General features: G+C 44.7%; 1 protein-coding gene across 6 annotated transcripts in view; it reads left to right on the top strand.

Moving 5' to 3' along the window:
- Nucleotides 1-14009, top strand: part of STAU1 (staufen double-stranded RNA binding protein 1) — a 385539-nt gene that overhangs the window by 185691 nt on the left and 185839 nt on the right. For all 6 annotated transcript variants that reach the window (XM_085619433.1, XM_085619434.1, XM_085619431.1 and 3 more), the window contains one exon: nt 9222-9297. In XM_085619433.1, the coding sequence (XP_085475559.1) occupies nt 9222-9297 (76 nt within the window). The remainder of the gene's footprint in view (nt 1-9221; nt 9298-14009) is intronic.

Genomic DNA, 14009 nt, shown 5'->3' on the forward strand with positions numbered 1-14009 from the left:
TATGTAAGTGGGCAAATTAACAATATGCACTTGAAGATAATGGTCCACATAGCTCGAGGTACATTCGAAGATGCTGTTTTTCGCAGAAATAATGGGTCTTCCATGAACAGGATCTACTCCCTTGTGCACCTTGGGTATTCGTTATATCGTGGGCATTGTAGGGAATTCATTATATAGATAGTTATATTCATCTTTCGATATTAGGCCTTCCCTCTTCCAAGTGTTGAGCTCATCCTTCTACTCTTTGCTGATTTTTCTCACAGCGTAGGCATTGATTTGTTCGTAAAACTCCGTGTCATTAAGATGTCGAAATGCATCAGCTCGATATTCCTGTTTGCCCCATAAGACAATATTGCCCCCCTTATCGGATTTATTGATGACTACTGTGGAGTTGTTTTTCACTTTAGCCATTAATTGAAAATATTGAGTAGTTATATGATTGGGAGGTTTTCTGTATGTTTTAGATTTCCTATACAGTTTTTTTCAATTCATCTGTAATCCGATCATGAAATATGTCTAAGGCATCACGGGGCATCATTGGTACAAAAGTAGATGGCGCCTTGAATGGACTTTGACCTGGTGCCGAAATGTTAATATCCTCTGAGTTGGCTATATCCTGAGTGCTGAGCTCACACACACTTGAGTCATTTGCATCATTTCGTAAAGCGTGCAAAGTGGAAAGTAAAGGTATCTCTCCTGCTGCAAGTTCGATGTTAGGTGCGTGCCGGGGTAGTTCTTGTGGTTTCCTGCCATGATTCTTTATGGTGAAAAATTTGGCCAATTTAAGTTTTCGAATAAATCTATACACATCAACACATGTCTCTACATAATTGAAATTACTTTCCGGACAGAAGCGGAGTCCAAGTGCTAAAATTTGTTTTTCTGCCGCATTTAACTGGATGTCAGTCAAATTGATAATAGTTTTGTCAATAGATGTTAGCGTTGATGTCCGTTTTTCTTTTTCTGCTGCCCCCTGCCTTTGATACATTCGCGCCTTCTTTTCTTGTTGGTGGTGCACCTGTGTTCCTCGGTCGTAATGACTGTTTTCGCTGTTTCCGGATAAAATCCATTTGTTCTGCATACGATAAAGGGCCCAATCTAGGTCTTTTGTGTGTGGGGTTTTTTTTTGTGTGGGTTTTTGTGTGGGTTTTTGTGTGGGTTTTTGTGTGGGTTTTTGTGTGGGTTTTTGTGTGTGTGTGTGTGTGTGTTTTTGTGTGTGTGTGTGTTTTTTTTGTGTGTGTTTGTTGACTAAGAACCGCCACAGCCCCTCTTTGCTGGTCTTGTTAAATGTCCTCCAATGAAAGTATTTCTGGATGGATTTTGAACACACGCAATTGATGGGTCAGATTTAATGAGCATCGGAAAAGGCATCAGACCGAAATGCGTTTGCTCGCATTAAAACCTTACAGCAATGGCCCCGTGAGTGCTCGGTGTCTGCTTTGTTTTTAGGTCTCGCCTGACCCAGCGCATGTGCTGGTCTGGCAAGACTTTTTGTGAGGGCTCCAAAAAGGGTTACCATGGCCAGCCTAGAGCTACAGTGCATGTGCGCCGGCGCGCAAAAAGTGCTACCATGGCCAGCCAAGAGCTACAGTGCGCGGGCGCCGCGCTTGATCGCTATTACTTTCACGGCCGCTTTGATGTTCTCCGTGAGCCATCTATGTAGTAATGGTGGCACCCGTGCTTTAGCTTAAACATCATAGGCTAAAGTCGGGTGCTGAGATTGCTTCAAAAGTAAAGAAATGGACAATTCTTTACTTTTGAAGCAATCTCGGCACCCGACTTTAGCTTAAGATGTTTAAGCCAAAGCACGGATGCCGCTATTTGTCTTGCCACCGGGCCCCTTGCAGTTCCCTCTCCTTTGTCAGAAGGGCAAATCCCTAGTTGCTCAATGCCTAGTCCCCTCCTCAAGGTTGCTAAATGGATCCTTAGCCTGTCCTAATACAAATGTTCTATCTTTTAATAACCCGTGTAAACTTTTTTGATAAACCGTTGCTGACAGTATGGAGAAAGCAATGGGAGGTTTCCACCGAGAAAAGTTTTACATTTAAAGGTGCATCTACCCACAAAATTGCTCCCATACTAAGGCCTCACTCCCCTCGGTATGTCTTGCTTGGTGTCCTAAGTAGGTCGCTCACATTAAAAACCAGCATTGGCATAGTCAATAGGTCTTGCTTTTTGGACCTTATAAGTATTTAGTTATGCAGCTCAATATCCTTGGTGCAACAACAACTGTTGCATGGCTAAACACCTATAAGGTCCCAAAGGCGAGTCCTATTGGCTATGCCAATGCTTGTTCTGATAGTAACATGAATTCACCTTCATGCCAGCGGAGAAAGCACCCGTACTGGAGTTCGGCAGTTTGGGGTGAAATCATGTGAGGACTCAATTGCAAAAAACGTCCAGAACTGCCGTGGTTGGATTTAAGCTCAATTCCTTAGACCACAAGAACGGTTGTCAATTATTGAATTGATGGATTGCAGTCATACAGACTAATACCTACGGGGGTGTATAGAATTTACACTGCAGTTGTGGCTAGGGGCAGAGGGACTACTGTGTAGCGAACCTGCACCCTCTGAGTGAACAGTGGCAGCCCATCAAGGGCAGAATTGCAAAAAGAACTGTATGGACTTGCAGCCTAGATCTGAAAGTCGTATTCAGTATTGTTTTTCTGTGCATTTAAAACCAAATTTTATATAGGTCCATCCGCGACTTTAGTAACTTTTAAGAAATCTAAAAAGGAAGTGACTTTGGATTTAAGTAGTGGATGCACACACAAATATGGCTGCCAGCATATTGGTATTTGGACTAAGAACATCCACAGTCCTTCTTTGCTGGCCATGTTTTATATCCTTCGATGAAAGCATTTCTGGATGTATTTTAAATGCACACAGTTGATGATACCGATATAATGAGCATTGAAAAGGGCAGCACTCTGAAACCCGTTTACTCGCATTAAAAGTTTACAACAATGGCCTTGTGAGTGCTCCATGTTTGCTTGGGGGGGGAGGGGGGGGGTCTGTGTGTCTGTCTGTCACTTTCCCTTAAAGAGAGTAGGTCGCACTCCAGTATCAGTTTTCAAAACATATTTATTCCACAACACTCCCCGGGTGAAAAAAAACCTGACCCTTTTTGATCTCCCCTGAGATCTTGTTCATGGTAACGCCCCCTCCACTGCTACACATATTTAAAGCGCATTAGTGCTCACATCATTTCCTGTGCTGACATTATGGGATTTGTAGTGACATTTTAACATTAACACACCAATTGCTGTACATTTGCATTGAAGTAAACTGAAACCTATACAAAATTCAAATTAAACTAGTTTCAGCCTTAAATTTAAATTATTCTCCCCATTCACTGATGTCAAGTTTTTAGCTTGAGTATGCTGCGCATTTTTTTCAATAATTTGAAATTTTTAAACTTTACATCATACATCTCAAATTGGGTTACCTTAAGAATTTTTATACAAAAAACACATTTAATCAGTTTAGCCTGTTAATGCCTCCAGTGGCGCTATATATATATATATATATATATATATATATATATATATATATATATATATATATAATTAAAGCACCCGATCGAGAGTGCAAGGGAGTTAAGGCGGGGATTGAGCTTGATATATATATATATATAGATAGATAGATAGATAGATAGATAGATATATTTTTTTTTTTTTTTTTTCCCCACCAAAAACGCCCTTGCGCTCAGGCTTGCACTCGACGATGCTCCCTCAGTGATCTCCTCGAGGCTGCACACATTACCTCTGTCATTAATTAAAACCATGCCCGACGCGTTTCGAGGACAACGCCTCTTAATCATGGGCTGCACGTAGAGGCATGAAAAGGCTTACTTGTTTGTTAACTCCTTTTTATTATGGTTAAGAGCAACCTCCCACAGTGGGCGTGGCTCACAGTAGCTGCCACGTTTGCATGCTGGTGATTGCATCGTCGAGTGCAAGCCTGAGCGCAAGGGCGTTTTTGGTAAAAAAAAAAAAAAAAGTATGCGCGGCTGCCCGAGCCGCGATAACAGGCGGTGCACCATTTCCTATTGTGAAAGACTGGGAAAGGCACGAATGCCTTTCAGACTGGTACGATGTTCCTGGCTAAAGAGAGCACACAAAGCCACAAGTCACTCCCTACTAAAGGATATTACAATGCTGTAAAGGACACGCAGAGGCATGGAGCCTACTAAGGATGGATACTGTTACTTACTTGTTGAACTGCAATAACCAGCATGCAAACGTGGCAGCTACTGTGAGCCACGCCCACTGTGGGAGGTTGCTCTTAACCATAATAAAAAGGAGTTAACAAACAAGTAAGCCTTTTCATGCCTCTACGTGCAGCCCATGATTAAGAGGCGTTGTCCTCGAAACGCGTCGGGCATGGTTTTAATTAATGACAGAGGTAATGTGTGCAGCCTCGAGGAGATCACTGAGGGAGCATCGTCGAGTGCAAGCCTGAGCGCAAGGGCGTTTTTGGTAAATATATATATATATATATATATATATATATATATATATATATATATATATATATATATATATATATCTCACCAGAAGTTTGCTCCGAATGCTCAAGGCCGCAACCCACTGCAGGTAAGGAACATCCTTTATTTAAACAGAAGCAAACAGCCTTTGATTCAGTATTTTTCAAAATTTGGTTTGGGAGCCTAATGGAGGGCTTGGAACAATACCATCTAAACATCAGACACTAACGGGCCCACTGGAGGGTGAAAATGAGCTTAAAACACTACAAAGACCGGCGTGCATTGTGAAACAATTAGCCTTGAAAAGCACACCGGAGGCTAATTAGGAACACTTGAAAGCACGCAGTGGCCTTTGCAGTTTGCTGAAAGATTTTCCGTTCGTGAATGAAAGCCTCTGAAGAAAGAGAGTGATTCTTTGAAACGCGTCAGGCTGATGGTGAAAAATACTGAATCAAAGGCTGTTTGCTTCTGTTTAAATAAAGGATGTTCCTTACCTGCAGTGGGGTGCGGCCTCGAGCATTCGGAGCAAACTTCTGGTGATATTGATGTGGCGGCTCCAGCCACAGAGGGATCGCGCCGCCCGGAAAATTGATGGGAACCACACAAGGGAATCTTCGCTTGTAAAGTGGCACTGTTGGCAACGTTATTTAAGCAAGCAAAATTTGGTTTGGGAGCCTAATGGAGGGCTTGGAACAATACCATCTAAACATCAGACACTAACGGGCCCACTGGAGGGTGAAAATGAGCTTAAAACACTACAAAGATCGGCGTGCATTGTGAAACAATTAACCTTGAAAAGCACACCGAAGGCTAATTAGGAACACTTGAAAGCACGCAGTGGCCTTTGCAGTTTGCTGAAAGATTTTCCGTTCGTGAATGAAAGCCTCTGAAGAAAGAGAGTGATTCTTTGAAACGCGTCAGGCTGATGGTGAAAAATACTGAATCAATGGCTGTTTGCTTCTGTTTAAATAAAGGATGTTCCTTATATATATATATATATATATATATATATATATATATATATATATATCTCGCACATACACACACAAGTTTCAGGGACGTTCTAGTTGAAATTTTGCATTTAAAAATTCACGGGAAAATACCCACATTTTACATCGATTTTATAGTTAGGCTGACATTGCACTCGTACAAAGCACGCGGAATCCAGCCTTTATAGTTAGCTGAGATAACTAGAACCCCCCCTTCCCCAGCAATGCGCTGCAGATGTCACATATTACATCACTCATGACATGGTCAGTGAAATCACTCATGAAATTCCTCATGACACTGTGTGGGGCTTACTGGAGGTAACAGGTGGGCTAGTTGGCTCCTAAGGACCCTCAGCAGCAAAGGGGACTTCATCCCCCAACCAAGAGTGTCAGGAGACTCGTTAGCAGAGTTGTGGAGAAAGGGGGCGGGGCCTCCGGCTAGTTGCCTGATTCTGATGTTTTTATTTTAGGAAGGGTGTCTGTGTGGCCCCCCCTTCCCTTTACCCTTTTTGGCCTCTGGAGCCTGACCCATTTTTTATTGTAATAAAACGGGAGGGGGCCACGTGGTCCCCCCTCCCCAGGCCGATTTCCACCCGTCGACCCCAGCGCTCTGCCTTTTTAATTTTTTTTTTTATTTCCTTCCCTGGGCCAGTTTTGGCCCCGGGGACCCAATCACCCGGGTCCTACCCTCTATCTATTTATTTATTTATTTATTTATTTGTAAAATAGCTTGGAAGGGGAGCCACGCTGCCCTCCCTTGAGTAGAATATATCCCCCTGGGCATGGCCACGTCCTTGGGGACCGCGGGGAAGCCCCGCGGTCCCCGCCTCCTGCGGGAGCCGGCAGTGCTTTTAGGCACATGGAGCTGCTAATATGCAGCTCCCTGTGCCCAAAAGCAATTCTGCTACTCTTCATGGAAGCAAGAGTATTTTTCCTGCTCTTGCTTCCATGATGCGAAGCAGAGTTTGCTATGGCATGGCATGGCGGGAGCAGTTCTTCCGCCATGCCATAGCAAACTGCAATGTCCCGGGTTTGGGCAACCTGAGACATTGCTCGAGCCGTCGCTGGGGGGGGGGGGGGTGGTCCCCAATCTAATTGAGGGCTCCTGGGGGGTGACGCACGGCCCCTCTCCCATCTTCTCTGTAGCCCTAGGGAGGTGGTGGTTCCCGGGGTTACACAACAGACCCAGTTTTTGTTTATTTTGTTCCTCGGGCGGTGGCAGTCCCTGGGGCTGTGCAGGGGCCGCTCTAGCACCCTCCCTCACACACTGAAATCTTGCCCCGTGGATGTTGTGGTTCCTGGGGCAGCCCGTGGCCCACCCGCATTTTAAAGTATTAGCTCCAGGGAGATGGACCCCCACGCACTCTATTATAAATAGGTGGCGGTCCCTGGGGCTGCGGGGGCCCCCGCGAGCCCCTGCAAATCTATTTACAATTGCCCCCGGGCCTTGGCCCACCCTGGGGCTTAAAGGAAACAAAGCGCGTGAGATGGCGCTTCGTTTAAAAAAAAAAAAAAAATTAAAATAATAACTTTTGGCGGGACTCCCTCTGAAAGCTTAAAAAAAAATATCTTTGTTGGACTCCCTGAGCAGGCCTTATCTTAATTTTTCAATTTTCTTTACCTTTTTCCGTGTGACTCAGTTCAACCGAGTCACAAGATGGCTGCCAACACTTCCTGGTTTGAAGTGTTGGCAGCCAATCAGATTTCAGGCATGAGATCGGGAGGGTTTCTGGATCCTCTGCAACCATATTTGTATATTTGAGATAGGTTTACATTTCTCAGGAACTACTGAACGGATTTACACCATTTAACAATAAAATGTGCTTTCTGAACCAAGAGCTACCTTGTTGCCAAATTTGGCTTAATTCTGTTCAGCAGTACGGGCTGTAGCTGTGTCTAAAGTTTCCTATGGAAATTAACATGGAGAAAAAGCGTCTCCGGTCCCCCCCCCAACCGCCCCCCCACCCCCCTTTTTTTTCTCTGCCCCCTGCTTGATGAATCACCCAAAAACTTTCAGCACCACAGCTGAAGTAAGTGGGCCATTACTTTTGAAAATTTCACCAAGATTCATCAAACTGCGCCAAAGATATTGGCATTAGAAAAAACGCTTTTTGAATAGATGTATATATGTATGCATGTGTGTGTATGTGCATGTATGTGTGTGTGTGTATATGTATACCACAAAGAGATCCTTTTGCTTGAAAGAACCAGAGGGATCAACCACAGTTCCATTTAAATTCCTCCAGTCGTTCCGCCATTGGTGGCTCTCCTGAAAGGCCAGTTAAAAGTCACACACAGACCTGCAATCCCAGTAGTAATCTGCAAGTCCCAGCATGCTCTCTCACCGCATGCTAGGCAAGTGACTTCAGCCGGCAATGTCTGTAAAACAAAACCATCAGGATAACATTAAGAACGCTGTTCAGGGCTGTGGTAGTCGAGGCAGTTTAAAACAAATACTCCTCCAGAGTCCCCAAAACACCTCAAACCACACTGATCTGCTCCTTGGGGGGGGCCTGGAAAACACGGATACAGTGATCCGGATTCCTTCGTGGAGTCACGAACTCCAGTTAACGGCACATTAGATTTATCTTATGAACTTGACACCTGAAATCTAAAAAAAAAAAAGAAGAAAAAACTGGGCTGATGATTTGTCCCCTTAGATTTCAGGGAATTAGTTCTTAGATTTGGATGCCAAAGTTAATACACTAATAGGGCAAGAGTGCAACCTGTTTACCTAAGGATTTCTTCTGTGCTGTAGGTTCCATTTCTCAAAGATTGAGTTAAGCTAAATGTTGTATTCCACCACTATTTGGATCTATAAAAAGAAACTGACTGCACATGATGGGTTGGGCGTCTTTCAGAGTTCCTAAAGTTAGAGGGTCCATTTTCTCTGTGGTACTTTTTAACTGAAGAAGCACTGTTCTCTTGTTTCTTTCTTTTCTTTTAAAATACATTTCTATGCCAATGTTTTCAGTCAAATACGTTATTATGACTGATCTGAATACTGTGTTTTGAAAAGGACTGAAAACGTTTGCTCCTATTGAATTGTTTGTGTTGAGTTATTTTAGTTCTGAAAATGTTTTAAAAATGCCTTCAGGATCGCACACAGTCTTGAGGTATTCCACATTTTATCAGTTTACAAAGAATACCCATGATGGATTCCTAGGATTACAAGTAAATAGTTTTTCATTATTACTGGAATTTTTTATCCGACAGCCAATGTGATCACCAAGATCAATCTGTGATAATCCGTCCACTCGGTTCTATCAGTTTTACGCTGGTTGTTGGTAAGAGGTAAATTATGCAATTTGAAATCCTCTACATCCGAATAATTGTGTACATTTCCCAAAGTACTTTGATCTTATAAATTAGCCTTAATAGGTAGGACAGAGTCTACACTGATATTTTTTTTTTGCTCAGAGGAAGTTATGGTTTAGAGCACATTCTTCTTCGAGGCCCTCATTAACAAAAGAAAAAGTAAATCCGCTAGATCTTGCCTGTGTTTGATTAATTTAGTTTGCAAATGTAGAGGCCTTCCTCGCATATTTTCGTCCACTTATCGCAAGTGGCGTCATTTTGTATTCTAGTTCAGAATGGGTTGAGATCTATTCTTGTTTTGTTATAGGGTGGTATTTCTTTCTTTTTACGCAGGTAGCTGCTTCCACTATGTGTATTCTTATACATTGAATTAAGATGTAAATAGCAAGCTAATCTTTGAGTATGTTTGAATATTTGTTTTAGACGCCGGTGAAGAAAACTGGGGATGGAAGAAAAGTAACGTTTTTTGAGCCAGGTTCAATTGAAGAGAGCGCAGGGTGTAAGTTGTATTTCTTCCTCTTTTTTTTTTCTTTATTTGCACAGTGTAGCTATGATGGTGCTGTGATGTAATGTGGGGACTAGTGTTTGATTGTCTCTGTACTTGGATATGTTTGCAGACAGGTTAATGCTTGTTCTTGAGCTGTGAATTTACTAAAAGTATGTACTGTATTTTTTAAAGAGTGCACGTATTCCTTCAAAAATGTGGTGTTAACAGCTTGTAGAGAATTCATAGGGATTTATTTTAGAGGAGTCCTGTTAGTGAAATTATTTTAGCAATGCACAACATTTTGGATAAAATAAATACCATAACGTTATACTTAACTCCAGTCACAGCCTCACTAAATTTACCCCCATAATCGTCAATACAGCCAAGATATAGCAATTTTGATTTTTTTTTCTTCAAAGCAAAGTTTATTTGTCAAGTTGCACATGTATTGCAGAGCTCTGCACCCCAGAGGTAACTGCACAATCAAACCATACAGATATGATGACTGACTTTTCCAATGGAATCCAGGCGTTTACAAACAATAAAAAGAATACCCCAACTCCCTCCCACCCCTCTCCCCTGATGGTACAAAATCCGCATAGTCCTGTCCACAACATGTAAACGTAGCAGGAAGGGTGAGCCCCTCCGCCCCCTCCCCCCGCATTGCGCCCCCACAGTCCAAATGTGTACATATGAGTTATCCCAAAGGATGGTCCTCTGTTGCTGATGGCGGGCCCAACAACAGTCCCCGATAGTCGTTCCACCGTTTCCAGATCTTATATTGCTTTCATTTGCACCCCTAGCGACAAAGATAGGTTGTTGCAGCCCCATGCAGAAGTCCAGCCATTCTTCCATGAGGCCACCGATGGGGCCCTTGACGCCTTCCATGCCTTGGCAATGTCCCTCTTCGCCAGAGTAAAACCCAATTGCGTGAGGTGTCGCTTGTATATATTGCCTCCTATCCCTCCATTACATGAAGCAAGGCCAGCTGCGGTGTACGGGGGAGCTCCCACCCCAGGACCTCCGATACAAGCAAACATCCCCCTCCAAAAGCGGTCAAGGCAGAGACCGTGCCATACTGTGTGAATGAATGTACCCTCCTCTTGACTGCAGCGAAGACATATAGGAGAGGCGATCAGCCCTGCCCTCCACAGGCGCACTCGAGTAAAGTAGACCCTGTGTAGGTACTTGAACTGGCCAAGGCGGAGCCGCATTGCTATGGCCGCCCTCCGCGGGGCTGCCAGTGCCTCGGTCCAATCCTCCTCCAGTGTGCCCACATCCTCTTCCCAGTCCCCCCCGAAGCTTCTGTCGTGTGGGGGAGCAATGGATAACCAGGGATAGATCCGGGAAAGTTTTCGGTCCTTCAAGTCCCCCATAAAGACCTTTGCCTCCAGCGGGCTAAATTCTGGTAGCGATTCCAAACCCTCCAAACTAGGGGACAGGGCATGACGAAATTAAAGGGAACAGTAAAACTGGGACCGTGGCATACAGAATTCTTTCTGGAGGTCTTGAAAGGATTTAAGCATTCGGCCCCTCATAACATCACATAGGACTGAGATGCCTATGTTGTCCCATCCCCGGAACCCCTGCAGAGCCACCAGCTGAGGTAGGTGACCATTATCCCAGAGGGGGGTTCCCGAGTCAGTGTTCCACCAACCCATTCGTTGTGATGCCTGTCTCCAGATCAGTGTAGCCGACGGCAATGAACCCCGCAAAGGCGCTGAATATAGAATTGTATGCAATGAGTGGCGCCCCATGAGTTGTCTCTCAACTACATACGCTGGATCTCCCCTATCACCGTACCACCACTCGTTTAGAACCTGCAGATGCGATGCTTGGTAGTAAGAGAGAACATCCGAGGACGCTAGCCCCCCGCAGTAGGTGGACAAGAAGCATGTGCGCAGAGCTACACGTACCTTCCCCCCCCCCTCCTACAAAAACTGCCAGAGTGCTGCATTCACCTGTCGGAACCATCGAAGCGGGATCTGATATGGGTGATTCTGTAGCTGATAAAGGAGCTGGGGAAGCGCCACCATCTTGAATATCGCCGATCTGCCATATAGTGACCGAGGCATACGGGACCAGGACTTGAGATCTTCACGGATCCGTTCCCACACCGGAACCAAGTTACGCTCCCAGGAGACTGCAGCTACATCCGATAAGAACACACCCAGATATTTCAGTCCTCCCACTGCCAGCTGAACCAAGAAAGTCCACGCGCCCATTCTCGTCCGACCTCCCAGAATCCATAATGTTGTCTTTCGGGGATTCATATATAGTCCCGAAGTCTCCCCACAAATTTGCATAATGCGCAGTAGCTGCGGCCCCATCCTGTCTACAGCTGTAAGAAAGAAGAGGAAGCAATTTAGATTCTTAACTGGGGGAGGAGCCTCAGTCTTGATGTGACCTGTTTAGAGTTTTCAGAAAGCCAAGCAATCTAATCCCTAAAAATTTAAAGCTGGTTTTTCTAGAGATTCCTGCACTTATTCAAAGAAGCTGATGCTCAAATCATAAGGTTCCATCTGAATGATATTTCTCTGATGCCTAAACATATATAGATACTTGCTATTTTTCTAAATTGGTGTGGATCCCCTGCTTGAGTCGTTTTGCCATTTATTGATCATTGTGTGCATTTGCAAATGTCTTGCACTCCTCTGTGTTAAGCCTAAGGCTGCTTGACCACACTACCCCCTAACACATCACTTTGGGATTGCTTAGCAAGCCCTGTCCACTCATAAGGAAACCCTGAACTCTTTACATGGTATATCAGATTTCTGATATATCACTTAAAAAGCCATCTTCCCACAACTACAACTCGGATGGAGTTTCAAGTGGTCAATACTCATTCTGTTAACATTGGACGCAAGGTCAAGACTGATGTGCACATGGCTGGGTCCTAACTGGAATGGCATGGTGAGCAAAAAAACAATGGATTTAGGTCCAGATCTCTGTACTGGGGTGAATGTATGACATTGTTCTGCATTCTGTCCATCAATTGTTCATTTTGCATTTATCACCCCGAGTGGGATGGGTATGCCCAGATGTGGGTATCGATGCTCTCCAGCTATCCTGGCTGATGAGGAGCGAAACCCTGAAACCGGTCCTAGGATTCTTGTTTCCAGTCCATGGAGGACCTGGCCTGGCAGTTCGGGATGGACTGTTCCCATTGGGAGCAGGGTCAAGACTGATTTGCATATGGCTAGGTCCAATCTGGAATGGCGAGCAAAAAAACGCTGGATCTAGGCCCAGATCTCTGTACTGGGGTGAATGTATGATATTATTCTGCATTCTGTCCATTAATTGTTCTTTTTGTAAGGTTAAGACTGAACACTATGTATGTATCAAATCCATGGGCTTTTTGGGTGACGTTTCAATGGTTTTCCCCTATTGGGCGAGTATCATTCTGCTCTAGAGCCCTTGAGAAAAGCAACGCCATTGTGTACTCCCACGGCCTCTTCATTCCTGCAAGGCAGTATCCCCAACAGTTTTGCCCATTTTAAGAACTCGCGAGGGAAATACAGGCAATGCCAAGGATCAGCACACTGGCAGCAGGCACACCAGCCTTAGTGGGGATCCAGTAGTCAACCTGCAGGCCCACAGGGGACCACTATCAGGCTACTGATTTGGGAGGATTTTCTATCACAGCACCAGGGCAAGGTCTTTCATCTGTGCCTGCCCTGTGCAACCTTCATGCGTGGAGGTTGAGTGGCAGTAGTTAACTGCATTCAGTTTCCCTCTTAAAGTAGTTTGTTATCCTCGTAGCCAGGTTTTCTTCTACTAAAATGGTTTACACTGAATAATGGGACGACTTTATGGCTTGGTGCAATACCTGTAATACGGATCTGTTGCAGGCCAAATGATCGACTGTATTATTGATTTTGTGTTTGGCCCAGCAGGGACTTGCAGTTGGTACTGTTGAAGGTTATTTGTCTGGCCTTTTTACGTTTCTTACCAGCCGTCCTTGTTAAAACCACCTGAGTTGGTGTGATGGCTCAAATATTTCCTTCATACGTTCCCTCCTAAACCCTTGGCGATGCCACAGTGGGATCTTAATTTGGTCCTAACTTTTCTCAAGTGAACCTTTTTAAAGCTGATGCACAGCTGTCTCCTACTTCTCCGGACTCTGAAGTTGACTTTTCTCATTGCGATAAATTTAGCTCATTGCATGAGAAAGCTTCAGGCTCTTTCAGTCCAGCTGCCTTAAAGCACATTGTTTCAGGACAAACTGTTCCTGAGGGCTAGAGCTGCCTTTCTGAAACAGGTTGTGTAACTGTGAGAAAGTGCCATCTTTCTTGCATGGTATGACCCCACTTTTTGCTGAATTGCTGAATGTACTTTGACTGAGTGTGCCCTGGACTCCTGCCAATCAGGTGCCCAGGGCCTATGTTCCTTCCCTAAACAAAAACCTCAAAACCAAATTGGCAAACCCTGGTCACATGTCAGCCCCTGCTAAGTGGTACCCTAGGTACCCAGGGCCTTGTGACCAGGGAAGGCCTCTAAGGGCTGCAGCACTCCTTGTGCCACCCTTAGAGGCCCTGTACCCTAACACACACACTGCCCTGGCAGGCTGAGTGTCTGAGTACAAGACAAAACAGAGACGACATGGCACACATCCCTGTGTGCCATGCCCACAATCTACACTGCCCTGGCATACATCAGCCACCCCTCTAGCTGGGTGCCCTATGCAGTGGTGTGGGCACAGAGGCAAGAGCCCTGTGCCCCTA

The sequence above is a fragment of the Triturus cristatus genome, chromosome 7 (genome assembly GCF_964204655.1).
Source record: "Triturus cristatus chromosome 7, aTriCri1.1, whole genome shotgun sequence".
NCBI classification, from domain to species: domain Eukaryota; kingdom Metazoa; phylum Chordata; class Amphibia; order Caudata; family Salamandridae; genus Triturus; species Triturus cristatus.